Here is a 27083-nt window from a genome sequence, read left to right as displayed (position 1 = left end):
TGCTACAAACACTACCTTACTAACTATTAATAAGCAGTAAATTAGGAGTTTATTGAGGCAAAACTCATAGTTAATTGTGAATATGTGTTCCCTATACTAAAGTGTTACCGACATTTTTACCATTCCTTGAATTTACTTTCCTATTAAGTGCTTGCCAAAACAATAATTGGGACCCCCTCCCCGCAGTTTTTTTTTAATCCCCCACCCTACAAAGCACTAACACATACACACTAACTAATCATCTGGGGTTTTTTTGTGTTGTATTTTCTGTCTAGCACTACCCAATAGCATGGGTGAACACAATGGTGTTTGACTACAGAGGGCAGCTGAAGACTGGAGACATTATCCTTCACTGCTGGTCCTCTTTCCCAGGTAAGAACACACACATTCATACCCACAGAAAAACACCAGATATCCAGCATTTATTTTAACCAAAAATTGAGATTCGGGAACACTCTAACTGGTTGATCTCACAGAGGTGTCTATACACACAATTCTACTCGTGTTCAACCTGACGCAAAAGCTTGAGCTTTCAGTTTTTTGCATAATGATAAATTGTATTTTAAGTAATTAACTCCAAAATCATCAGGTATTACAGCAAGAGAGCGAGTCTATATATATATATATATGTAGGGCCGCCCAAATCGTCCCAATGGAGGCTAACGATCGGTGGGTGAAGGTCGCTGCGCCTTCGTCTTTTCAGCGGGGCAAAGGGGATTTTATTCCAATTCCTCTTTATCTGACTCCATTTAATCATAATTTAGAATTTAGGTTAGAATGCCAATTGGTTATTTGGTCATTTATATTTAATAGTTTAAGTACACATTTAATTATTCCGTTTAACCCTTTGTTGAAATTATATCCAACCTGAATAATTCCAGAGCAAGTCAGAATCAATCAAAGTGTAACAATTTATTAACAGTCAGGTAAATGTATAAAGCCAATTACATAGTCAATTCAAAGGTAATCCATATAACATCAAATACTCTGAAGTAAAGAATGAAATGTATACCTGACTTCTGAAAATTACATAATGCTGGCTATCTTGAGACATCCAGCATTGCGGGCTGACCGGCTTAAAGTGTCAAGCCCTGAGCTCTTTGTAACATTCCCTTAAATACCCAGAAACAAATGCACAAACTCTTTGAAGTGTAAACACGAGTTCACAATGGGAATTTGCATTGATCAAGACTTGTATTGATGCAAAGGCCAAATGGCTGAAAGCCACACCCACCAAACTAAGACAAGATATCTTTAAACTCTTAAAACATTATCTAATATAAAAAGATTATCTTTTGGTTAACTTCTGTGGGGATGGGATTTTTGTACAAGTCGCACTGAGACATTTCAAACGATATCAAACTCATATAATACTGTATCGTGTGGATTGACATTGTAATATAGAGATTCTGTGTGTATTTTCAGTGATCTCAGCATGAGAGAGGGAAGGAATTGGGGGAGAGGGGGTCAAAAGGGAAAGATGTAGATTAGCTGATAGTGAGGTGAGACTTGCGTCTCCAGTGGTGTGTGAGGGACACTTCAGATGTTAATTTCCTTTATTTGCTCAGAGAGTCCTTGTTCCTCATTCAGACATTTCGGCATATACTAGTTTTTTTTTAGTCTTATATATATATATATATATATATATATATATATATATATATATATATATATATATATATATATATATATATATATATATATATAAGAGCCTTCTTTAAAAACATTTAAAAAATTGTCCCGTTCTAAAACTTTTGACAAGTAGTATGTATGTATGTGTGTATGTATATATATATATATATATATATATATATATATATATATATATATATATATATATATATATACATATAAGTATATATACATATATACGTTTTAGAACGGTGTGATTTTTTAAATGTTTTTAAAGAAATCTTTTCTGCTCACCAAGGCTGCATTTATGTTATTTGAAATACAAAAAAGCTTTAATATTGTGAAATATTATTAAAATATAAAATAACTGTTTTCTATGTGAATATATTTTAAAAATGCAATTTATTCCTGTAATGCAAAGCTGAATTCCCAGCAGCATTACTCCAGTCTTCAGTGTCAAATGGTCCTTTAGAAATCATTCTAATGATGATTTACTGTTCAAGAAACATATATGATTATTATCAATGTTGAAACAGTTGTCTAAAACATTGTTTTAGCATTCTTTGATTAATAGAAAGCTCAAAAGAAAAGCATTTATCTGAAATAAAAAGCTTTTGTAACATTGTATTACCATTTAAATGTTTTGGGTCGGTAAGAATTTAATTTAATTTATTTATTTTTTGGGAAAGAAAGGCAAGGCAAGTTTATTTGTATAGCACATTTCATACGCAATGGCAATTCAAAGTGCTTTACATAGAAATAGTAAAGGGATAGTTCACCCAAAAATAAAAATGGGATGTTTATCTGCTTACCTCCAGGGCATCCAACATGTAGGTGTGTTCGCTTCTTCAGTAGAAAAATACTATAATTATATTGAATGTATAATGTCTAAAATTAGACCCCATTTTACAAGCAACGGTTGGAGTTAAAAATCTTAATTTGTGTTCTACCGAAGAAACAGACACACCTACATCTTGGATACCCCTGGGGGTAAGCAGATAAACATCCCATGTTCATTTTTGGGTGATCTATCCCTTTTAAAGAAACAAATATTTATTTAGCAGGGATGCATTACATTAAACAAGTGACAGTATAGACATTTATAATGTTGCAAAAGCATTATATTTCATTTAAATTAATCAAAAATATTTTTTTTACAGAACTGTTTCAACACTGATAATAATCATAAATATTTCTTGAGCAGTAAATCATCATATTAGAATGATTTCTAATAACATAAATGTAGCCTTGGTGAGCAGAAGAGACTCAAAATCTTACCGTTCTAAAACTTTGGACTGGTAGTGTGTGTATATATATAATATATACACACAATGTTTGCAGTGGTGTTTTATTGGTAATGTATGTGTGTTTCTCTTTACGAGACTTGGTAATAACTTGTGTATTGAATTCATCAAGCACACCATCATAGGCGAAAAAACACTGAGCTCACTGGGGTGTGCTTGTGACTATGTGGTTGTGTAAACTGCTGTGTACATGTGTCATAGGGTGTGTGTCTGTACAGTTAGAAAAACCCTGTGTAAGGTATCAACTCATCTGTGAGCAGTACTTCATTTTGTGTAAGTTTGTGCACTAATGTCTTGTAAAGGAAGGAAATGGGTTCAGGAAATGCCTTTTTTTCTGTGTGTTGCAGATGAGCTGGAAGAGATGTTGAACCCTATTGGGACGATTCAGACCAATCCATACACAGAGAACGCCACAGAACTACATATAAGCTTTCCAGAATACTCAACACAACCAGTTGTATTTCCCGCTTTTGACAAGGTATCCATATCACACTCACACATGAGCAGGATTAATTACACACATACCATATAAATACACATGTACACACGACTCTTTGCACACATTATTCTTGTGTACTACATAACTTGTACTACAGAACTTAAAACCCAATATACTGTTTTTAGTGTGGATATCTAATAACTAGTTTAGAGATATTATTTGTTTAAGTTTATTGCTCCTCAGACTGTCCACATTCATCCACAAAAAATAGCAGATCTATCAGATATCAAAGTGACTGACTTCTGCACAATTTCTGAGACTTTAAATGGACTTAGTCTTGCATCAGGAAAGAAACTTGACACCATTGACTAAATGTCCATAATGCAGTATATTAAAATTATTATTCATATATTTGTTTATAAATGTTGGTCAGGAGCAGGTTTTTTTTTCCTTCAATACTGTTATCATCACAAGTTCAACATCAATAAATGAATTTAAATAATAAATCCACACTAATACATTTTCGTTTTAAAAAAACTCACCTTTTTCTCTTCATTTTGGCCTTCCGTTTACATTGAGATGGTGTTTTTGTCAATGAAGACACAGCTTTTTGAAAACACTTTCAAGTGGATACATTTGAAAACAGCATTTTGGCTTTTTAGTGTGGCCTGTGAAAACATTTGAAAACGATGACACATTTATACATGTGCCGCATATTCTATAGATATCTATGGTTATTCCAGCATTGTTGTCTGCTATATACTTTTATAGTGTTGCTACAGATAAATGTTTCTTTGTACAGTGTTTATATTGCATTCCTGCAAAGAAAATGTACTCACAATTGCTGTCCTGCAACAAAACATGATGACAATTGTGTCTTAGACCATGTGATTTTGAGTGGTCTGATATTTTGCAAATGAAATGATTGTGCCAGAAGAATAGCAAGAACTTTCTTGTCTTCTTTCTCTGTATCATCTCATTAACATTAAGGTGATTTCGTTTCAGATGTTTTAGTGTGGATGAGCAACTTCTGGAAGATGCTTGAAAAAGCTAGTGCGGGCGGGGAGCATTTTGAAATCGAAAATGCCATTTTCAAATGTATCCAGATTAATGTAGGCGTAGCCTGAATATGTTTTAAAGTCGTTTTTGTTTGTACTTTTATTTTGTTGTCAAGTGATAGTTTCTGGAATATGTTCAGCATTTTATTCACTTTTGGTTGAAAACTGAAAAGCCCTTTTATAAGTGAGAGTTACCAAAAAAAGACCAAATGTCTCAAACAAAACTCTGCTTTTTTTGTGCAACATGCATTAGTCAGTGAAAGGTAATCAAACATTAGGCAACATTTGTCATGTTCTGATATTTTTCTTCCAAAGATCCTGGAAAAAGCGGCAGAAATAGCAGGCTCCAGTGAGACTATGACAATGGTAAAATGGTGACATCCATAAACATTCAACATCTAAGGTTATATAATGTTCAAATAATATCCCAACTTCTTGCTTTGATGTAATTGTGAATTCTAGTTTTATCAAATCCATTGATAGTTTGATTTAACATCATAACTTCCACATAAATACCATTGTTTGTTTCTATGAGATGATCTTACTAATGAATTGAAAACAATGCCTGCAGGGTCGTGGGGGTAAGAAGTTTTACATAGAGCTGAAGGAGATCATGGAGAGGGATCCTCTCTCTCAGCTGTGTGAGAACGAGAAGGATCTAATCTGGACGCTTCGCTATGACTGCAGAGAAAACTTCCCTCAGTCTCTTCCCAAACTGCTGCTGTCTGTTAAATGGAGCAAACATGAAGACATGGCTCAGGTATATGCACTAGCACACACGCTTGCACATTCCCATGTAGATGCAACTCAGACAGCGGTGTTCAAGATTTTCGCTTTTGTACTGCAGCTACAGGCTTTGCTGCAGATTTGGCCCAAACTAAGCCCTCGAGATGCTCTAGAGCTCCTGGACTTCAATTACCCCGACCAGTATGTCCGAGAATTTGCAGTCATCTGCCTTAGAGATATGAGGTGAGTAGCCCACGCTGTCTCGGAGCACCCTGCCATATCTAGTAAAACTCATGAGAAATCCTGAAATCCTGACTTTTGCTCTTGTGTGTGTTAGTGATGACGAGCTGTTGCAGTATTTGCTGCAGCTTGTGCAGGTGTTGCGCTACGAGCCATACTATGACTGCGCCCTCAGCCGCTTCCTCCTGGAGCGCGCTCAGACCAGCCGCAAAATCGGCCACTTCCTATTCTGGCATCTCAGGCAAGTGTGTACATGTGAAGAAGCCTGAATATGTTAATACTTTGGTTCACCTGGTATATCAGTATGCTTACGCTTATGATTAAACTAAAGCTTATGATTGTGTGTGATGTACGTTGCAGGTCTGAAATGTACATGCCAGCGGTATCGGTTCATTTCGCTCTGATTTTGGAAGCATACTGCCGAGGATGCATCCCACACATAGAAGTTCTCAAAAAACAGGTGCAGCGTTTTCATTCCAGCCTTTTCAAGCGTTATCTGTTTCAGTCAAAAAAAACTATATTGCCAAAAGCACTGCGACACCCCTCTATATCCTTGAATTGTTACCATCACTTCCATGGCCACAGGTGTGTAAAATCAAGCACTAGGCATGCAGACACGTCTACAAACATTTGTGAAATATTGGGTCGCTCTCAGGAGTTCAGTGAGTGGTACCGTGATAGGTTGTTACCTGAAATTTCCATTCCATTCGTGAAATTTACTCACTACTAAATATTCTTTACTCACTACTAAATATTCTACTGTCAACTGTTAGTGGTATTATAAAGTGGAAGCAATTGGGAGCAAGAGCCACGAAGTGGTAAAATCTCAGAGCAGGGTCAGCCAACTTTCTACAGAGTCAATAGCTACAGTCCTCCAAACTTTGTTTGTGTGGCCTTCAGATTAGCACCAGTGCACAAAGCAAGGTCCATAAAGACATGGATGAGTGAGTTTGGTGAGGAGGAACTTGACTGGCCTGCACAGAGTCCTGACCTCAACCCGATAGATCACCTTTGGATGAATTAGAGAGGAGACTGAGAGCCAGGCCTTCTTATCCAACATCAGTGCCTGACCTCACAAATGCGCTTCTAGAAGAATGGTCAAAAATTCCCATAAACACACTCCTAAACCTTGTGGAAAGCCTTCCCAGAAGATTTGAAGCTGTTATAGCTGCAAAGGGTGGGCTAACTCTATATTAAACCCTACGGATTAAGAATGAGATGTTATTAAAGTTCATGTAAAGGCAAGTGTCCCAAAACTTCTGGCAATACAGTGTAGCATCAGATGGCAAAAATGTTAGCCTGACAAGCCAGACCCACATCAAGATGTTTGGTCTGGAAACTCATAGACAGGGCTCAATCCGAGGGGCGGGATAAACGGTTGTCTTTCAAACTCCCTCTGCACGCGATAGGATAGCGCTACAGCCAACCAGAGCAACGAAGGTGAAGCAGAGCTTGTTGACTGATTAAACATTCGCCGTATCCGGTCGGCAAAACTCCGAACACATCTTCCCTTTTTAAGAATGACTTCAGTGCCGTTCTTTGTTCTTTTCTCAGAGAAAAGCTTAACTCCAAGTCTTCCAGAATCGCGGTCACCCGGCGCCATTCGCCAGTTTCTGTGTTTACTAGAAGCACGCAAACGCAACTCGGCCGTCGTCATTATGGCCCTGCCCGCCGACTCTATACACGATGTGATTGGCCCGGCAAGAGTTAGGCGAATACAGCTCAGAAGGGTATTGAGAGTTGCTAGACTACACTTGCGGGCAGATTAGATTTGCTGCCGCTAGGGTGCGTCTAGATTTCTAGGATACAAAAATGTAAGAAAAAAATACAATTGATGTCTTGAGGTGGAGATTTTCTGCGTCATTGATCAAAACATTGCAGTTCAGATTTATTTCCTTAGTTATACATTTTATTAGTTATTAGTACCCCTAGGAGTGGAATTTGATTCATTTGGATTTCAAGTGTACCAGTTTTTGTTACATTTAAACAATGTTTAAACAGCAGTAGTGTTGTGAAAACGTATACAAAGTTGTATAATTCAAAATTGTATGGTTAAAAATATATTGTATTAAATCACATTAAGATTAAGAATTACAAATGAGTGGTTCTAAAGGACATTTAAAGTGCTCCTTTTATGATTTTTCGGATGTCACCTTGCATGCAGTGAGTATAATATAGCTTTTTGTGAATGTATAATGTCTGCAAAGTTTCAAAGATCAAAGTGCATGACAAATAAAGTTATTGTCTTTTAAAAAGAGGAATCGATTTTGAACTACCGAAACGAGTCGTCAGTAATACCAGTCTTCCTGCATATAATTCATAACATTTGCATAATGCCAGCCTATGGTCTTCATTAGCTGCCTGCGAACGACATCTACTTAGACGCTTAAACACTGTAGTTGCAGCTAAAGCCTGGAAGAGTTCGGTTCATGTTGTCGACATGTTGAGAAGACTATTTTCTGTGGTGTAAAAACAAATCTACTATGATGTACTTCCAGAGGATGCGGAATCGGGCTCAAATTTATATGGTTAAAACGATGCCATTGTTAGTATCGCTGTGTATCAAACTCTGAACAAGATCTGGAGCTGAGATTCAGATATCGTAATGGCCATTTTGTTTCCGATATTAGCATCGAAATCTGTAGACAAATCTACAGACTGGGCCATCTGACCAATCAGAGCAGAGGAGGGTCTCCGAAAGGCGGAGTATAGAGGGGCTGAATATTTCAACAAACCGTTTTAGGATTTTTTTGAGAAATTAGGTCATGTCCAATTTATGTTATGAGAAAATTATTATTTAAAATAATGTTTTATTTAATTGTTAAAATAATTGTTTCGTTTTAGGAGACCTCCAAAACAAAATGTTGAACCTTTAAAATAGCATAATTTAGCCACTTTAATAATTTGCATTATGAGGAGTGAGTAAAAGCAACATGACTAACAAGTGGTCAACTATTGTTTTTTTTAAATGTGTTAAAGGAAACTCTGTCAAAAATAACAAGTGCAAATGCCAGACATGGACAAACTGTATCAGTGAAGAGGAACAAGGCTTGCCAACAATGACAGCTGGACATTTCGAAATCAAGTCAAAAGTATAGTCCTAAAGGTCCCCTCTTCTCTGACATAGTGTCAATAAAAGCTGCTACAAAATATTTGATTTAATGTAGAGTTAAACCAATAAGATTTCGGTACAAAAGTCGTGTACTGTCATCCTCAGAGTACGTGCTACATTTGATATGTTCTGTATAGTATGGATGTGTGTAATGGTAAGGATATGATCCAGACGTATCTCTGCCACGTTGTCTTGTGACCTACATCATCAGTTGCATCACCGTCTTGTCTCACAACTGCTCTCCTGTGTACTGCTAATTTCACATGCTGCTTTTCGCCTAGAATAACAGGCACATTCAGACACGAGACCTGATAAGCTTGCTCTGGTGCGTTCAATTAGGGTTTGTCTAATTGAAAATCTAAACTCTGAAGAAGATGGCCCTCCAGGAGCAGGATCGGACACTTCTGATTTTACATCGAAGAGATAAAATGGTCATTATAAAAAAAAAACCTGAAAACTTTTTATGTGTTTTAGTCATTAATTTACACGGAAATGGCATTTTGGGGGCCTGAAAATACAAACTATGGAAAACGGGTCCCAAAGGTTTTGAAAAAGATACCTTTACCATCCTCCATGTAAAAAAAAAAAAATGTGAAAATGGTGGTGTTTCTCTTTTCAAATTGACATTGAGAGTCACATGATGAATCATAGATCATCACAAGCAGCTTTTCCATAAGCGGAGAAAGACCCCACTAATATATAGAAGGTGCACAGTGTCATTCACACAAACACTAAACACCATCATGGTCTTAAAAATGCAATAAACATTAACAACATTAGATGTAACATGAAACCCACATCTACATAACCCATACATAACCTTTTCCTTTATAGTTTTTCATTGTTTTTTTTCTAATCCGTTTTTTCAACGAAAATACATAAAGTGTGAAGTGTCATGCAGGGAATTTTGGGAATGCCAATTTCCATTTTTTTCCACAGTAAAAATTACACAAGGACTTGTTCTTTTTTACTTTTGTAAATTTAACAGTATTTTACTGTTAAATTACATTAAATGTACAGTTAGATCTATTACAAATTTGTTTATCGGCCAGAGGAGAACTGGCACCCCGACTGGTTTCTCCCAAGGTTTTTTCTCCATTCTGGCCCGGAAGGAGTTTTGGTTCCTTGTCTCTGTCGCCTTTGGCTTTTGACTTGCTCAGCTGGGGACACTTAAATTTCAACTATATTACTGATCTGCCCGCATTGACACTATATCATAACTAAAATTTGTGTTATGACATCACTGTTTTATCCAGAGCGGCTGTACAGCCGAATCACATTCTGTTGCATTATTTTCCTGTTAACACTGTGAATCTGCTTTGAAACAATTGGACTTGTAAAAAGCGCTATATAAATAAGGGTGACTTGACTTGCACAATATTCAGCGTATATAGTATGGAACCTTTCACCATAGCATTTTAACTTTTACCATTAAAATCTCAGCGCTTTAGTTGTATTTGCAGGTCGCTCTGATAAAGTTGTCATCGGTTTTTAGAACATTGTTGTAAACGTACCCTATGTTTTAGCGCTTATCACTTTATGGGAATTTGTTGGATGAATCAGTTTTGTGGTTGTATTTTTCCTTTGTCTATTGAGCGATTAAATGTAAATGTGTTTAAAAATAAAATTAAAAATATGGAATTAAGTTCTAGAGTGCGAAGTGTACAAATGTGTCCAAGAGAACAAAAGGGCAAACAAATGACCAAAGCAATATTTTTGAATCTATGCAAAGATATTGCTGTGCTGCTGACATTTAGATTAGATTAATTTATTTGTAAGAGTACAATGCAATTTTATAAAAACACATGAACAAACCAAATTAGCCAAGAGGCTATTTTTCATCTGTAGTCTCCTGAACTTGAATTTTCTCTGCTGGGCGCAACACACAATTGTTCACATGGAAAAAATATCATGCCTAAACCAGCTTTGTAATTACATAGCTGGTTTAGGCATGATCGTTTTTTGATGCGAATCAATTTATTTATTTATTCAGGTCAAGTCACCTTTATTTGTATGTGTTTCCATAATTGTTTTCTGTGCATTTCTTCTCTTTTTTAAAATAAAATGATCCACTCTACATGAGCATATATGTAATTTATGCTCATTAGATTTTACTGGCATCTTGTTGTTTTCATTGCATTTGTGTATGAGAGATGCATAATGTGCATAAAAATATACTGATGGAAATCCAGCTACTGTCTCTCTTCACACAGTTCAGGAAGTTTTAAAGAAGTTTTGAAGGCATGGATCCATGAACATACAATCTGGAATTTAACATAATGTGTTGTAATTATTTTGTAGGTTGAAGCACTCAGTAAGCTGAAAGCAGTAAATGAGCTGATTAAATTGGCCACCATAAAAACGAAGACAAAACAAGCTCATCTTAAAGAGGCCATGATGACATGCCTTCGACAGACGGGATTCATCGAGACTCTTTCCGACCTGCATTCACCTCTCAACCCCAACTTATTGCTTGCTGGAGTCAAGTAAGGTTTTTTTATGCAAAGAGTGTTTTCAAAGTTCACTGCACATCAGATTAATTTTATGGGGCTAATGAACTATATTAGTTAAAGGAATTGTTTATTTTCATTATTATTATTATTATTATTAAAGTAAGCATGCAACAGCCTTTTTACTTCCACAGTGATCAGGTTATGAAAAGTTGTCTCTTTATGACGGGTGGTTGGGGGAAGGAGTTGAGAAATAATTAGGGTTGATGTCAGCTAAATATTAAAGTATGCTAAGAAGAATTTTCTAACTTTTTTTCTTCACTGCCAGTGTTGAGAGGTGCAAGTACATGGACTCTAAGATGAAACCTCTGTGGATTGTTTACAATAACAAGCTATTGGGAGGAGACACAGTGGACATCATCTTCAAAAATGGAGATGGTGAGCTACAGATGGCTCGGATGATGGACAAAAGACTGTTGCAGAATGGCATTACAATAGTTTTAAAAAATATGTATTTTTCAGACCTGAGACAGGACATGTTGACTCTACAGATCTTGAGGTTGATGGATCTGCTATGGAAGGAGGCCAACCTGGACCTCAGGTAGTGTGTGTGTGTGTGTGTGTGTGTGTGTGTGTGTGTGTGTGTGTGTGTGTGTGTGTGTGTGTGTGTGTGTGTGTGCCTGCGTGCGTGCGTGCGTGCGTGCATGCGTGCGTGCAAGTGTGTGTGTGTTCCTTGTTTGGCAATACTTGTGAGGGCACAAATGTCCTCACTTATATAGTAAAATATGAAAACAACTGATGGTTGAACTCACTAGTGAGGACATTTGACTGGTCCTCACTAGTTACAAAGGCTTATAAATCAGCCGTAACAAGTTTTTATTTTAATCTATTGTCCTGCACATGTTTCTGGGATGGGTAGGTTTAGGGATAGGGGTTGTGTGTGAGTGTGTCCACAGCGATCCTCCCTGAGGGCCTCTATGATTTCTACATGTGGTTAAGAGGTTGAATGTTACAGAATGTCAGGAGACGCACTAATGGTCACCACTTCCTTTTTCACCGAACACGCTGTTTTAGGTACTTGTAAATGCTTCTGGACTAAAGCCAATCAAAGCCATCCATTTTTTGAGTCAATATTTGATTTTTAGTTTTCTTCAATCTTTGATAAGAGCACTACAGACCTCTTAACCTAGCAGTGAATTGTTGAACTTAAATGCCAGTCTACATTGGAAACAGCTCCCTCTAGAGTTTCAGAGTGCCTTGTATACACAATTTTAGGAATGACAGCTGTAACTGTAGTGAATGTCCTAAAAATCATTACATATTTGTAATAATATTTTGTAATAAGAGTTATTCCCTAAACTGTTTTGACATGTTTCAGCCAAAAACGATAAACATGAATTCAATCTGTTTGGTTGAGCTATTAGTAAGGGGTCTTTATGAGACTTTATGAGAGGTTTTTATGTATGCTTAGTAACATCTCTTGGAGTACCTCCATTTTATAGGGCAAACCACAAAAATTCAAATTTATGATATTGTATGATATGGCTCTAAAGCCGCGTTTCCACTTAAATTACCCGAAAACAATTTGTCTCTGGACTTTTTTCCCCCCAGACCATAAAGGGTTATTTCACCCAAAAATGAAAATGTCATGTTTATCTGCTTACCCCCAGGGCATCCAACATGTAGGTGTGTTTGTTTCTTCAGTAGAACACAAATGAAGATTTTTAACTCCAACCGTTGCAGTCTGCCAGTCATATAATGCATGTGAATGGGTAACAATTCTATGAGAGCAAAAAAAAAACATGCTTAGACAACATGCACAAAGAGCCCTGTGGCTCATGACAACACATTGATATCTTAAGACACAAACGATCAGTGTGTGTGAGAAATCGAGTCGTATTTATATAATCTTTTACCTCAAATAGAACGCTATATCCAACAGCCTGGAATGCACTTCACTTCCGGTAAAGAAGGTCAATATACACGCTCTGGCGAGATTTATTTCTGCCGTTTGGCGTAAACTCCTGCAGATCATGTATACCCGAAGTGATGTCTTTACACGACGCCAAAGGGAACACGGCTATAGAGCCATATCATACAATACCATAACTGCTGAAGGCTGGGTGATATGACAATATAAAACAATGATACACTGTAAAAAATTATTTAGAAAAAAAGTTACCTGGTTGCCTTAATTTTGAGTTAATTGAAATTAAAATTTTAAATTAATACAATGACTTTTTTTTGAGATTCGATTTTTTTTTTTTGTGGTTCAGATACAATAATATTTTGAGTTTCTATTTATTAAACTAATTTCCTTCATTGTATCAACTCAAAGTTTTAATTTCAATAAACTCACAATTTTAAGGCAACCAGGTTACTTACTTTTTAAAGTTAAACCAACAAAAACCAACCAAATTTTTTACAATGTACAAGTGCTCCTCTATATTTTATATATAGCTATGTCTTTATAATGTTATCTAGCATATATATCAGTGCTGCAGAAACACACATCTGGGCATTCAAAGGCAATTAAGAGATTAATTGTTACCCATTCAGATGCATTATATGACTGGCAGACTGCAATGGTTGGAGTTAAAACATTTCATTTGTGTTTTACTGAAGAAACGAAGGCACCTAAATGTTGGATGCCCTGGGGGTAAGCCTGAATATCCCTTAAATATAACGCCTGAACCTCGTTGTCAGTCGTATTTTTTTAAAGTCCATTGTTGATTGAAATAAAAAACAACTCTGACTGCATACACCGCAATAGACTTTTAAAAATAGTGATCGCAATTAAATGCTGCGTGAAGTCAACCAATCAGCGTGTTCAGCGCACAAGTCCCACACCAAAAGTTCCTGAACTTTGGAAAAGTACTACCTCACCAGCAGGGACTTTGTGAGAGGGAAATTTTTGCCCAGAGTTTCATGTAGACCCTGGTTTGCAAATTTGTTCCAAAACACTGATTCATCAAGTAATGAAACAAGTGAAGTATTTGAGTGAGTCATTGAATCATTCAGTCCAATAATAATTCTAAATATTAATGAAATAAATTAATAGACTGCAATGATCATCCCGAAATGTTTTCATCTAGTAAATGACATTAAATGTTATATTTACAGTAAAAATACAGTCACTTATATACAGTAAATTACGTGTTATTTTGTTTAATTGTCTGTTCAGAATCGTGGGAGAATCGGGATGTAATAAACAGTTGTGATTCAAAGTTGTGATTCTCTATTTATCCAGAATCGTGCAACTCTAATACACAGTAACCGATTGTAAAAAGATTCAAGCTGTTCCATAGGTGTTAAGGTGCTTCAGCCACTGGTTTTAAACAATTGCTCACTCTGGACTGTTATATATGGGTTTCCCTATGAGAGCAGTTCTGGTGAAGAGAGACAATAGCAACATTTTTGAATGAGTCAAGACTTAAGACTTTTTGTTTTTTTGTTTTGTTTTGTTTTGTTTTTTTAGCATCTATAATGACAATAACTACCAGCGTCCAAAAGAGTGTCATTTTACGTTTTAATTGAGTTTGGTTCTATACTCATTACACACATTTGTTTAAATGTGTTTCTCAGTACCTGGAGTACATTCAGTTGGCACTCCCAAAAGTACTGTATGTGTATATAACAGGATTAAGCACAGGGAGTGACAGCTGTATTCAGTTGCAGTTAATGGCTTTAAAGATCATTATTTTCAAATTGTTTTTTTTCCATGTCTCGTAGAATTGTGCCTTATGGTTGCTTGGCAACAGGAGATCACGCTGGTCTGATTGAGGTTGTGTCTTCAGCTGATACCATTGCGAACATCCAAAAAACAAGCAGCAACATGGCCGCTGCTGCTGCCTTCAATAAAGATGCATTACTGAACTGGCTTAAAGACAAGAACTCTGGGTGAGTTATATCTGCCTACTACAGGGCTACTTCTGACATCTCTTATGTACACTATTTGATTATTTCAATACATTTCAATACATTTTTTTTTATTCTAAAGCCTTTAGAAATTGAAATTAACATTGTATAGGGCCCAATGATTTCTGCAAAAATAATAAAATCCAATCATCGTGAAAACCATCATCATAAGGGAATTTACAGAATAGCGCAGAATGTCAAAAATTTGGCAAAATTCGGATTAATAAATCAAAAAGAGTGTTGTACACAAGTGCACAGGCTTTAAACTGAAACCGAACTAGGCCCGCATCCGAGATAGTTTAAGCCACTGGGGCGGCAGTGGCTCAGTGGTTCATGTAGATTGTCTACAAACCGGAAGGTTGGTGGTTCGATCCCCGGTTCCACCTGACCAAGTGTCGATGTGTCCTTGAGCAAGACACCGAACCCCAGCTGCTCCCGACGAGCTGGATGGCGCCTTGCATGGCAGACACCACCGTCGGTGTGTGAATGAGAGAGTGAATGGGTGAATGTGAGGCAAGATGTAAAGCGCTTTGGATGGTCATGGGTCTGTTAAAAGCGCTATATAAATGCAGTCCATTTACCATTTACCATTTAACCCAACTCGACCGGTAGAGTTTCCACTGCACGGCAAACGACAGCTGATGGTCCGAAAGTCATTCATTTGTTATGGAGAGTCGCACAGCGGCTGCGTGAGGTACAAACCATTTGTAGATGCAAAATCTTTATTGAGATTTGGATACATTAAAATAAATTACTTGAGTGACTATACCATATACAACACACTGGCCAGATCCGATCTGTGTGAAAATTATTAATACTTTTTGTTTAATTTAATCCCCCCAAAAATTGAAATTTTGTGTGAATCTCTTACATCTGCTATCATTAAATTGTAAATATGCTTGGACAATGTATAATGCTGACCTCCAAACCCTTTAATTAACAAACCCACACTTTGTTGTCATCTCTTATTATTTTTATTTTTTTATGATAAAAATTAATTAACAAAATAAACTGCTAGATCTAGCCTCCTAGCAGTTCTGAAATGGTTAGTTCACCCAAAAATGAAATTGATGTCATTAATGACTCACCCTAATGTCGTTCCACACCCGTAAGACCTCCGTTCATCTTCAGAACACAGTTTAAGATATTTTATATTTTAGTCCAAAAGCGTATCTAAGTGTATGCACACTTTACTGTCCATGTCCTGATAGCTAATAAAAACATCATCAAAATAGTCCATATGTGGCATCAGTTGGTTGATTAGAATCTCTTGAAGCATCGAAAATACATTTTGGTCCAAAAATATCAAAAACTACGACTTTATTTAGCATTGTCTTCTCTTCCACGTTCCTCCAAAAAGATTCAAACGGTTCATGAATCAATGATTCAGATCACCAATGTCACGTGATTTCAGCAGTTCGGATTGCGTCAAACTGCTGAAATCATTGATTGATTCACTGATTCATGAACTGTTTGAATCTTTTTTGGTCTATTTTCGATGCTTCAAGAGATTCTAATCAACCAACTGATGTCTCATATGGACTACTTTGATGATGTGTTTATTCCCTTTCTGGGGACATGGACAATAAAGTGGGCATAGACTGCATATGCTCTGCGCATAAAATATAAAATATCTTAAACTGTGTCTGAAGATGAACGGAGGTCTTACGGGTGAGGAACGACATTAGGGTGAGTCATTAATGACATCAATTTCATTTTTGGGTGAACTAACCCTTTAACAATATAGAAATGATGGGTGGCATTACTCCTGCTCTTATTGAATTAAGTTGCTGTTTGTGTCAAAACTAATTGATAATGTGATGTGTTGACATAGAGATGCTTTGGACAAAGCCATTGAGGAGTTCACTCTATCGTGTGCCGGTTATTGTGTTGCCACCTACGTCTTGGGCATTGGTGATCGTCATAGCGACAACATCATGGTTCGCAGTACAGGGCAGGTAGGTTTGGAAACAGCTCTACACATGAAGCCGCGTGAATAATGTTAGCCCACAGAATGTAGGCTGTTTTAAAATGCCATTCTCTTCTGTTCATTAAAATGGTAATGAAGTAGATTGACCGGATATTTACAAACCGTGTGTGTGTGTGTGTGTGTGTGTGTGTGTGTGTGTGTGTGTGTGTGTGTGTGTGTGTGTGTGTGTGTGTGTGTGTGTGTGTGTGTGTGTGTGTGTGTGTGTGTGTGTGTGTGTGTTTGTGTGTGTGTGTGTGTTTGTGTGTGTGTGTGTGTGTGTGTGTGTGTGTGTGTGTGTGTGTGTGTGTGTGTGTGTGTGTGTGTGTGTGTGTGTGTGTGTGTGTGTGTGTGTGTGTGTGTGTGTGTGTGTGTGTGTGTGTGCGTGTGTGCGTGTGTGCGTGTGTGTGTGTGTGTAATTCAGCTCTTCCATATAGACTTTGGTCATATCCTTGGAAACTTTAAGTCGAAGTTTGGGATCAAGCGTGAGCGTGTTCCTTTCATCCTCACACATGACTTCATCCACGTGATTCAACAGGGAAAAACAGGCAACACGGAGAAATTTGGAAAGTTAGTGACTGACATCTTTGTCTAATTCACTTTATCTCCTTCCCTCATAATTCACAATTCCATTTCTCTTTTTCAACATTTCTGTAGGACACTAATCTAACAGTGCTTTGTATATATGTATAGTTTTAGGCAATACTGTGAGGACGCGTATCTGATTCTGAGGAAAAATGGAAATCTGTTCATCACACTCTTTGCTCTGATGCTCACAGCAGGCCTGCCAGAGCTTACGTCTGTCAAAGATATCCAGTATTTAAAGGTAACAGACACGTACAGCACAGAGTTCCCTTCGAGGATCTCCTTCAAGGGATCGTACATCCATTATTAATTTTCAAACTGCTCAAACCCCACATGAAGTGGTAAGCGAATAGTAATGTGGCTGTCAAGCTCTAACAAGACTGGCAAGCACCATAAAATGAATTAAGGGTTAAAGGGTTAGTTCACCTAAAAATTTTAATGATGCCTTTAATTACTCACTATTATGTTGTTCTAAACCAAGACCTTCGTTCATCTTCCGAACACAATTTTTTATGAAATCCGAGAGTTTTCTGAGCCATCCATAGGCAGCAATGTCATTGCAACTTTCAAGCCCCAGAAAGGTAGTAAAGACATCGATAAAATAGTCACATTGACTATTTTAACAATGCCTAAGGATGGTTCAAAAACATCTCGGATTTCATCAGAAATATCTTAAAGGTGCCCTAGAATGGAAAACTGTACCTTAGCATAGTTGAATAATAAGTGTTGTGTACATGAAACTATAACAGACCATGAGCCTCAAACACCCCTCTTTCCTCCTCCATACAGTTGTGGGCAGAATTATTGGCACCCTTAGTAAATATTATCAAAGATGGCTGTAAAAAATAAATCTACATTGCTTATCATTCTGCTTATCTTGCATTAAAAAATTGCATTAAATCTAACCTTTCATTGAAGTAAAAGAATGGAAAGTAAAGGGAAAAATAAAGGTTTTTCTCCAAAACACTAGGAACATTAAAACATTTTAAAATGGTCTAGCTATGACATCTTGTACCACAGAAGTATAAATATGAGGAAACACAAAGGCAAAATTAACTTTTATCACTCTCCCAATGAGAAAAACCAAAGAATATAGTTCTGATGTGCAGCAAAAGATAGTTGAGCTTCACAAAATAGAAAGTGGCTGTAAGAAAATGGCTAAAGCATTGAAAATCGCCATTTCCAACATCAGGGCAATAATTAAGAATTTCAATCAACTAAAGATGTTACGAATCTGCCTGGAAGAGGACATGTGTAGCCGATAATCATCCTAATGCACAGCGAGGAGGAACATTTGAGTGGCAAAGACTCTCCAAAGATCACAGATGGAGAATTACAGAGATTACTTGAGTCTTGAGGTCAGAAAGTCTAAAAAAAAAACTGTACATAACCACATGTTGTTTGGGAGGGTTTCAAGAAAAATCCTTCTCGCTCATCCAGAAACAAACTCCAGCATATTCAGTGTTCAGACACGACTATGTTTTCTATGGTCAGATAAAACTATAAAAAGAGATTTTTGGCAGAAAACCCACCAGATGTCCATGGTTAAAAATACAGCTGAATCTTTAATGTTGTGTGCCTATTTTTTTTTGCTTGAGGTCCTGGACATCTTGTTCAGACACATGGTATCATGGATTCTAGCAAATACCATCAAAACCTGATGGCCTCTGCTAGAAAATCTTATAATGGGCCGTGGTTCGATCTTACATCAGGACAACGATCCAAAACAAACATCAAAATCAACTCACACGTGTCACTATAAAAGGAAGCTCCTGCCATGACCATTCCAGTTCTCTGGCCTGAACCCTATGGAGTAAACTGAAGAAAAGCCCCAAAAACATGATGCTGTGAATCTGAAGGATCTGGAGAGATTCTGTGTGGAGGAATGCTCTCTAATGACAGGTGTTTTCCAAACATAATGGGGAGGCATTATAAGGAGAAAACTCAGAGCTTTTATCTTGGAAAAGGGGGTTGCAATAAGTATTTAATAAAAGGATGCCAATAATTATGGCCAACTTGTTGTGGAGAAAAAAAGCATTTATTTCATGTGATTTACCCCCACTTTTAATTATTTTCCTTAATTGAAAGGGTAGGTTTGTGCCATTTCTTAATGTTAGATCAAAAGGATAAACAATGCAGATTTGTTTTTGTCTTTGATATTTTTTTACCAAGGATGCCAATAATTCTGACCACCACTTTATGTAAATCTTGTGCTTGAAAAAGACCACTGAAAATCAGGCAAATCCCACAAAAATAACCTTGATGGCTTTTCAGTGTTCATTTTTCACTTTAGTCAATTTTGGCAGTAGTTTTTATGCCAAAAGAGGGTTTGCGTTGGCAATCTGGCCCTAAGTGTCTGGCCCAACTAAATGAGAATTTTCAGCATCACTACTCCAGTCTTCAGCGTCACATAATCCTTCACAAAAATCATTCTATTTTGTTTTTCTTCTCAAGGAACATTTATTATTGTTATCATCAATGTCAATACCGTTAATCAATTTTAGGACAATGCTACCAATATATTAATAAATGAATCTCTCTTCAGAACACACACTTCCCCTCCTTATGACTCGCCAAGAAAACAATATTACAATATGACTATAAGTCATACAATGCCTTTGCATTATGAGAGATGCAGCTGCATTTGGATATCAGTTTACAAAGACATACTCAAACATTCACTTCAAACTTGGATCCTTTAACCAAAGCTTGAATCGAATTCATCCCTCACATATGCATTTATATGTGAAAAACCTTGCACACCCCAGTATAGAGTCAGTTCCGTTTATCATATACAGTTACTCATTAGTATTATTTATGTGATTAGTTTTCTCTTTGTTCGCTCTCCTTAGTATTATTATTGTTGTTTTTGTTGTAAATATGTATTATCTTCTCTCTTCCTTCACTTCCTCTGTCTCTGGGAGGTTGGGAAGGAGAAGAGTTTGAGAGTAGAGTAGAAGAGTAGAGGAGTAGAAAGAAAAGGGGGGAAGGGGTGGAGGAAGAGAAGTAGCTAAAACATGTAAGCCCAATGTCCATAAATCTTTGTAAATGCCCTGTCAGTTATTTAACATGCTACCAGTTGATCTTTATCTTTGTTTACACACCTGTCGTGTGTTTGTTTTTTAAAATTGGTGTATTGCAAAAAGGTCAGTGTCAAAAAATAAAGAAAAGAAAAGAACATCAAACAAAACAGAATAACACCATTATAACACTGAATTAGGTCAATGCATTAGAGGAGTAGTTACTTTAAAATGAAAATTAGCCCATGATTTACTCACCCTCAAGCCATCCTAGGTGTAAATGACTTTCTTCTTTCAGACGAACACAATCAGAGTTATATAAATAAATGTCCTGATGCATCCAGGCTTTATAATGGCAGTGACTATTGAGTTTGAAAATCAAAAAAACACATTGATCCATTATGAACATAATCCACATGGCTCTGGGGCTAAAGCATTCAGGCCTTGTGAGAAAATCGATGGGGTTTTGTAAGAAAAATATCCATATTTAAAACTTTATAAAGTAAAATATCTAGCTTCTGGCTTGATTCGCTTCAGAATGTCTTTATTAACGGGTATGTTTATGATGGATGGATGTGCTTCTTTGATCTTCAAGCTCAATGGACCCCGTCATTGCCATTATAAAGCTTGGAAGCATCAGGATATTTATTAATATAACTCTGATTGTGTTCATCAAAAAAAAAAAAAAAGTCATATACACCTAGAATGGCTTGAGGGTGAGTAAATCATGGGCTAATTTTCATTTTAAAGTGAACTACTCCATTAAAAGAGATGAAATTCAAAATAAGCAAACAAATATATGATAGCAATGAATGGGCTGACACCAGCTGTATGTTTGTTTTCCAGGACTCTCTGGCGTTAGGTAAAACTGATGAGGAGGCCCTCAAACAGTTCCGGCAGAAGTTTGACGAAGCTCTGCGAGAGAGTTGGACCACCAAAGTCAACTGGATGGCCCACATTGTGGCTCACCCTTCATAAACACTAACATCTGGCCACACAAACATCTCTCCAAACTGAAGTCAGGGTTCACCATAAAGCACCATTATGTGCAGCAAAACTGTTTACTACAGTAAAACCAGCTTTGAATTTTAGAAAATTGATGGCCAAATTGCATGGATCTAAGCTTTTACCCGTTTGTTGTGTTGGACATCAACTGCCTCTGACCATATTAGAGCCATGCAAAACCCTGACTTGACATTGGATTTAATAGCCTTATAGAAGGTAATAAAAGAAAGAACTTCTGCATTTTCCTCCACTGAAAAATCAGTAAACTGTTAATAACTCCAGCCTGTCCTTCTGGGGGGAAAGAAGAGTTTCTTAACCTTGAAACAACAAGGGCAGGTTTTGGCCATCCAGGAATGAGTTTTAATGTGTTAATGTATCGGGACTTTTGAAAATGGACCAATCAGAGCACAAGCTCAGAGGAAGTGCATCTTATCAGACCAAAAGGTAAACATGTGCCTCACTGCACAAGAAACGTGTTGTTTGTAATTTCTTTTGAATTTGTTTGTCTTTTAAACTGTATGTGCCAGACTACTTTATTATGAGAAATAGTCTTAAAAACACTGGAATCATGTTATAGGTATAAATATTTTATGAGTTTTAAACGTTGTAAAGGTAAAGCACTGTACCTATTGTATCTACAGTGCTACTTTATGTACAGTCTAGCAGAAATTGCTGTAAAATTGAAGAGGCTTTACTCAAATATTGGATTGAGGATCACTTTGAACAAACACTGTGAAGATTGAGGGCCTTCCCCAACATCGCTATCATGTAGTTTGTTCTATGGTGCTAGCCATAAAATATATTCCTCAGCATTGTAGCCAAACCTGTTGTTGAATGGTACAGTCCATGAAAATTGCTTATTTTGGTGCCTGTTATTTTGAGAGTAATTCACAGGTTTAAATGGGCTTAAAACTGTATATGCCTGCATATCAAAACTCAAAATTATATTTCAATGGACTATTTAGTCAGAATATCTGCACAAAAGACTCAGCGGACCAAAAAGGGGAGGTCTAGCTGTCGTGACTGACAGCTCAGGCAATAGTAATCACTGGTCAATGCCTATATTTTAAAGCACAGACAGTAATTATCAATGACTCTAGTGCTGCTTTTCTTGTTGGCTGTGTGACTAGAGATGTGTAGATGCACTGAGCATGTTATTTTTACACTGAATGTGTGAATGGGAGGAAAGACTGTGTACTGTGATATAGAGAGTTATTAAGAGTAATGCAAAGAGTATAGGACCAACATTCCAGAGAATTATACGTTCATTTCCTGTGCTGTTATGGTGTATAAGAGATTAAGAATTACGATTTGTGTCTAGCAAAGAAATTACAATTTATACTAGAATAGGTTTTACTCTAATGTCCAATGGCCCTACTCCATATGCTATTAGGGGATGTGTTGATGCCTTGGTGCAATATGCAAACGTAAATGTGCAACTGTAAACCTATTACGAGAGAGTATGCGTGTGCGCTCGTGCTGCTGTATGTTACACTGATGACCTTTGATTTCACTGAAACGTTTAATACAGGCTTTGCTCTGTCTCGCCCATTTCGTAGAAATAAAAGTTGTTTTCATTGAACTCTTCTTTATAATTTCAGTTTGATGGGGGGAGGGGTATTAATATGTAATTACACCATTTATATACAGTACTGTGTAAAAGTATTTGGCACATTCATATTTTCACCAAATAAAAATGGTTTTAAGCCAGTTATTTGTATCTTTTACTGTAGTTCATCAGTGGGAAATATCAGATTATATTTCCAAACATTCGTTTGCCATTATTAATAAAGTGAGATTTATGAAGGCCCTAATAAGGGCTGTTGTCAGACTCCTTGTGCATACACAAATCTCAGTTAATTGCAAGAGGAAATTTCGGAAACGTAAACTGATATTTCCTACTGATACACTACAGCAAAATATATGAATAACTGACTTAACACAGTACTTTAGATTAATAGAAATTCAAGACTTGAAATCTGTTTCAAAAAAGGAGAGTCTGATGACATTTGCCTTAAACAGTTGCACTGGTATGCAGATGTAAATTATCATGGAATTATTTTTGCTTTCTAATGCAGATCTTGGATATCCTGCTCTTCACTATGCCAGCTATTTAGTGAATGGGAAGCAACGTCACGCTGCGTTGCATGATTGGATCGCCATGGCATTAATACAGAGACTTGCACCTTTTGTTTTGTTTTTGCCATATTCACAGTCATTCTCCATTGCATCGTTTCCAGGGAAGAGAAGCGTATTATCTCTCAGGGTAGAGATTTTATTGCATCACATTTGTTTTCTCTAGTTTTGCAGAATTCTGTTCACTGGTTACCATGAAAGCAGTCGCTGCTGCTTCAGCCGACACACAGTGGAAATGTCCAAATAAAAATGTGTTCAACCAGCTGAAAGAAAGCAATCCATTTATTTGTTGGAAACGTTTAAATGTGACTGAGGTTTTATTGTTGTCATTGTAAATATTCTTTGTCCACGGAAGGGATTCAGAGATTGTGGGTCACATTCAGTGGTCTGTTCTATTTTATTTTTTTTGTCTTTTTTTATTTTTTCCAACACACAACAACCAAAATTAAATCCCAAAAGCTTGTGAACAGTTGTTCTGCTAATTCAAATCCTAAAAACTGAGTCATTCTCATGAAGCGAACCAAACAAAATACAACCCCAAACCAAAAGTTGGGACATTTTGTAAAATTTAACAACATGAAGAATCTGTGATTTTGTTCATTCTCTTCCAGCTTTCAGAAGAACAAAAAGTCCAATGTTTTCACTGAATGACTTGACAAATTTAGATTTTTATGGCTGCCACACACTCCAAAAAAGTTGGAACAGAGGCATCACCTTTCCTTTTCATTACACTTTTTAAATTTTGGTAAAATGAGGATAATAATTGTTTAAGTTTTACATGTGGAATATTTGTCCAATCTCCCCTGATATAAGACATCTGCTCAGCAGTCCGCGGTTGTCATTTTCTGATTATCCTTTTCATGATGGGACATACATTTTCAATAGGAGACGGATCTGGAGTTCAGGCAGACCAGTCCTAGTCCTGTATGGTGAAACAACTCTGTTGTAGGACGTGCAGAATGAGGCCTGGCATTGTCTTGCTTCCCAGGAAAGATAACATCTTGACGTCATTAAATGTATCTGTAAAATCCCAACATATGTCTCACGTCACACATGCAAGTCACCCCTGCCATTTGCAGAGCTTTAAATATTCTGGGAAGGCTTTCCACAAGGTTTTTTTTTTTTTCTTCCATTTTTGCAGATTTATTAAAAAATAAACAATTCTGTGCTTTTCTGTCAATATGGGGTGCTGTGTGTACATTAATGAGAAAAAATAATAATATAAATATATACAGGTCATTCTCAAAAAATTAGCATGTGATAAAAGTTCATTATTTTCCAATGTAATGATAAAAATTTAACTGTCATATATTTTAGATTCACTGAAATATTTCAGGTCTTTTATTGTTTTAATACTGATGATTTTGGCTTAACTCTAAACACCTGCAAAAGATTCCTGAGGCTTTTAAAAACTCACAGCCGGGTTCATTGCTCAAAACCGCAATCATAACTGCCCACTCGATACGCCTCCAGGCGCTCGTTTTTTTCCGGAAAGACTCTGTACAGCCCATATTTCTTTTATAAATATAATAAAACTAAATACTTTTCGGAGATATGAAGGATGCAATACTACTCTATAGGTACTCAAGATTGACATGAGATTGACTGAAACTGAGTGTTTCACCCCCCTTTTAAGAAGAATTTTGGGTTTTCATGAGCTGTATGCCAAATTCATCAGTATTAAAACAATAAAAGACCTGAAATATTTCAGTTGGTGTGCAATGAATCTAAAATATATGAAAGTTTAATTTTTATCATTACATTATGGAAAAGAATGAACTTTTATCACATATGCTAATTTTTTGAGAAGGACTTGTATATATCATAAGAATATCCTTTTTGAGACTAAATGGGGTAAATCATTTTTGTGAGTTTAATTAAATATATTTATATCAAAATAACATTTTTATAACAATGTGCTTTTCTGTCCACAAGGGCACAACACCATTTAATCTATCGATGATTAGCCTATTTTTACTGTAGTAAAAAATCAAAACGTGAAAAAGGGGTGAATGCTATTAATATGCACTCATGGCGTACAGGATAGCTAGTGTAGATAGTGTGACATTCACATTCAACGCCTGTACATTGAGCACAAAGAGTTGGCTTGCACAACAACCTGGAGCTGAACATGCTTAAAAACAGTGAAGATAATTGTGGACTTTAGGAGAAACACCCCAGCATACTCATCCCTACAACTGTCAAATGTGCATTTCCAAATAAACATGTAATATTATTAGTGACTGCACTTATTAATGCAAAACAATAGTACTTTTTATGATTAAGATGTTAGCACCAGTGCTGCTGCTCTAAAGTGTTAGTCTGGAGCCCTGTAAAAGCAAAGTCAGTAATTGTGTCCAAACTGTTCATACTAATTAAAGGGATGTTTTCATGCTCAGTCAGTCTGTATTATTCTCTGCCCCAGTTGAGGTGCTCTGAAATACTATTGGGTGTCTGAGCCAGTATTATGTATGTGTGGGTGTGTCTCCTGTGCCATTATACAACAGTCAATGTGTCGGTCCAGACTACGTCTTCAAAAGTCTTTTGAATTTAGTCATATTTTATGTCAATATATTGTTTAGAGCATAAGAAACAAATGGAAACTTTTTAAATTATATTTTATAAGTTATGCTATATAGTGGACCATGAAAATATAATGTAATGACATGTATCTATAGGCAAAACAAAAGGTTGTTATATTTTTTTCAGGATTCAGGATTTTTTTTTAACCAAAAGATGATTGTTTAAAGATGATTCTCAACTATTTTATGAAAGATATAATGGAATTAATTGATATACTATTTTAATTTATGCAATATGTAGGTAAATGGCCATACATGGGTTTTCCCATTCAATGCAATATCTCTACACTGTCTCCAAATTGCATATAATGTGTTATTTGAGCTACATAATGACAAAATAATGGGAGTAATAATTGGTAACATTTTCATAATATATAATGTTGTATAGGAACATTGATAGCAATGTTTTCCTATTCACGTATGTCTCCCAAAATGTCTGATAAACATGCTATAAGTCCTCTACGGTGGACATGTTTGAAATGATTGCCCTGTTTTGTAACGTATTTTGACATTTTCCTGAGCTGTTGTCCAATGAAAAAAATTGTCAGATTCAAATGATAATTAAAAATATATATTTTATGTATATATTATTATAATATTTCCATAAAAAAGTGCTAAATTTGATCATTCATTCTTTTTAAAGACCAAGGATAAGTTGTTGTCCAGGTGAAACCTCAAAACAAATGGTATCTCTGAAAAGCCCTGAATGTGCTTTTTACAAGACATCCGGAATTTAAACAGTGTCAGAGAAATTCACTAAAATAAAATGGCAGTCAGGAGGTTAAATATAATTGAGTACATCAGTACTCGGAATAACGAATCATATTTTCTCTTCATATATGTTAGAAACGGCACCGTAGTTTTGAACTTTATGTGCTTACTCCACTTTCCGCGACATAACATCAGCGTG

General features: G+C 36.4%; 1 protein-coding gene across 1 annotated transcript in view; it reads left to right on the top strand.

The window, feature by feature from the left end:
* Positions 1 to 23037, top strand: part of pik3cb (phosphatidylinositol-4,5-bisphosphate 3-kinase, catalytic subunit beta) — an 82507-nt gene extending 59470 nt beyond the window's left edge. The window contains exons 10-24 of the mRNA XM_067450061.1: positions 276 to 372; positions 3284 to 3414; positions 4749 to 4799; positions 5005 to 5193; positions 5281 to 5402; positions 5497 to 5640; positions 5760 to 5859; positions 10813 to 10997; positions 11290 to 11399; positions 11484 to 11562; positions 14694 to 14861; positions 16714 to 16837; positions 17270 to 17415; positions 17539 to 17671; positions 21297 to 23037. Of these exons, the coding sequence (XP_067306162.1) occupies positions 276 to 372; positions 3284 to 3414; positions 4749 to 4799; positions 5005 to 5193; positions 5281 to 5402; positions 5497 to 5640; positions 5760 to 5859; positions 10813 to 10997; positions 11290 to 11399; positions 11484 to 11562; positions 14694 to 14861; positions 16714 to 16837; positions 17270 to 17415; positions 17539 to 17671; positions 21297 to 21428 (1911 nt within the window). The 3' untranslated portion in view covers positions 21429 to 23037. The remainder of the gene's footprint in view (positions 1 to 275; positions 373 to 3283; positions 3415 to 4748; positions 4800 to 5004; positions 5194 to 5280; positions 5403 to 5496; positions 5641 to 5759; positions 5860 to 10812; positions 10998 to 11289; positions 11400 to 11483; positions 11563 to 14693; positions 14862 to 16713; positions 16838 to 17269; positions 17416 to 17538; positions 17672 to 21296) is intronic.
* Positions 23038 to 27083: the final 4046 nt, after the last annotated feature.

The sequence above is a fragment of the Pseudorasbora parva genome, chromosome 8 (assembly GCF_024679245.1).
Source record: "Pseudorasbora parva isolate DD20220531a chromosome 8, ASM2467924v1, whole genome shotgun sequence".
NCBI lineage: Eukaryota > Metazoa > Chordata > Actinopteri > Cypriniformes > Gobionidae > Pseudorasbora > Pseudorasbora parva.
This window is presented reverse-complemented; position numbering and strand designations above follow the sequence as displayed.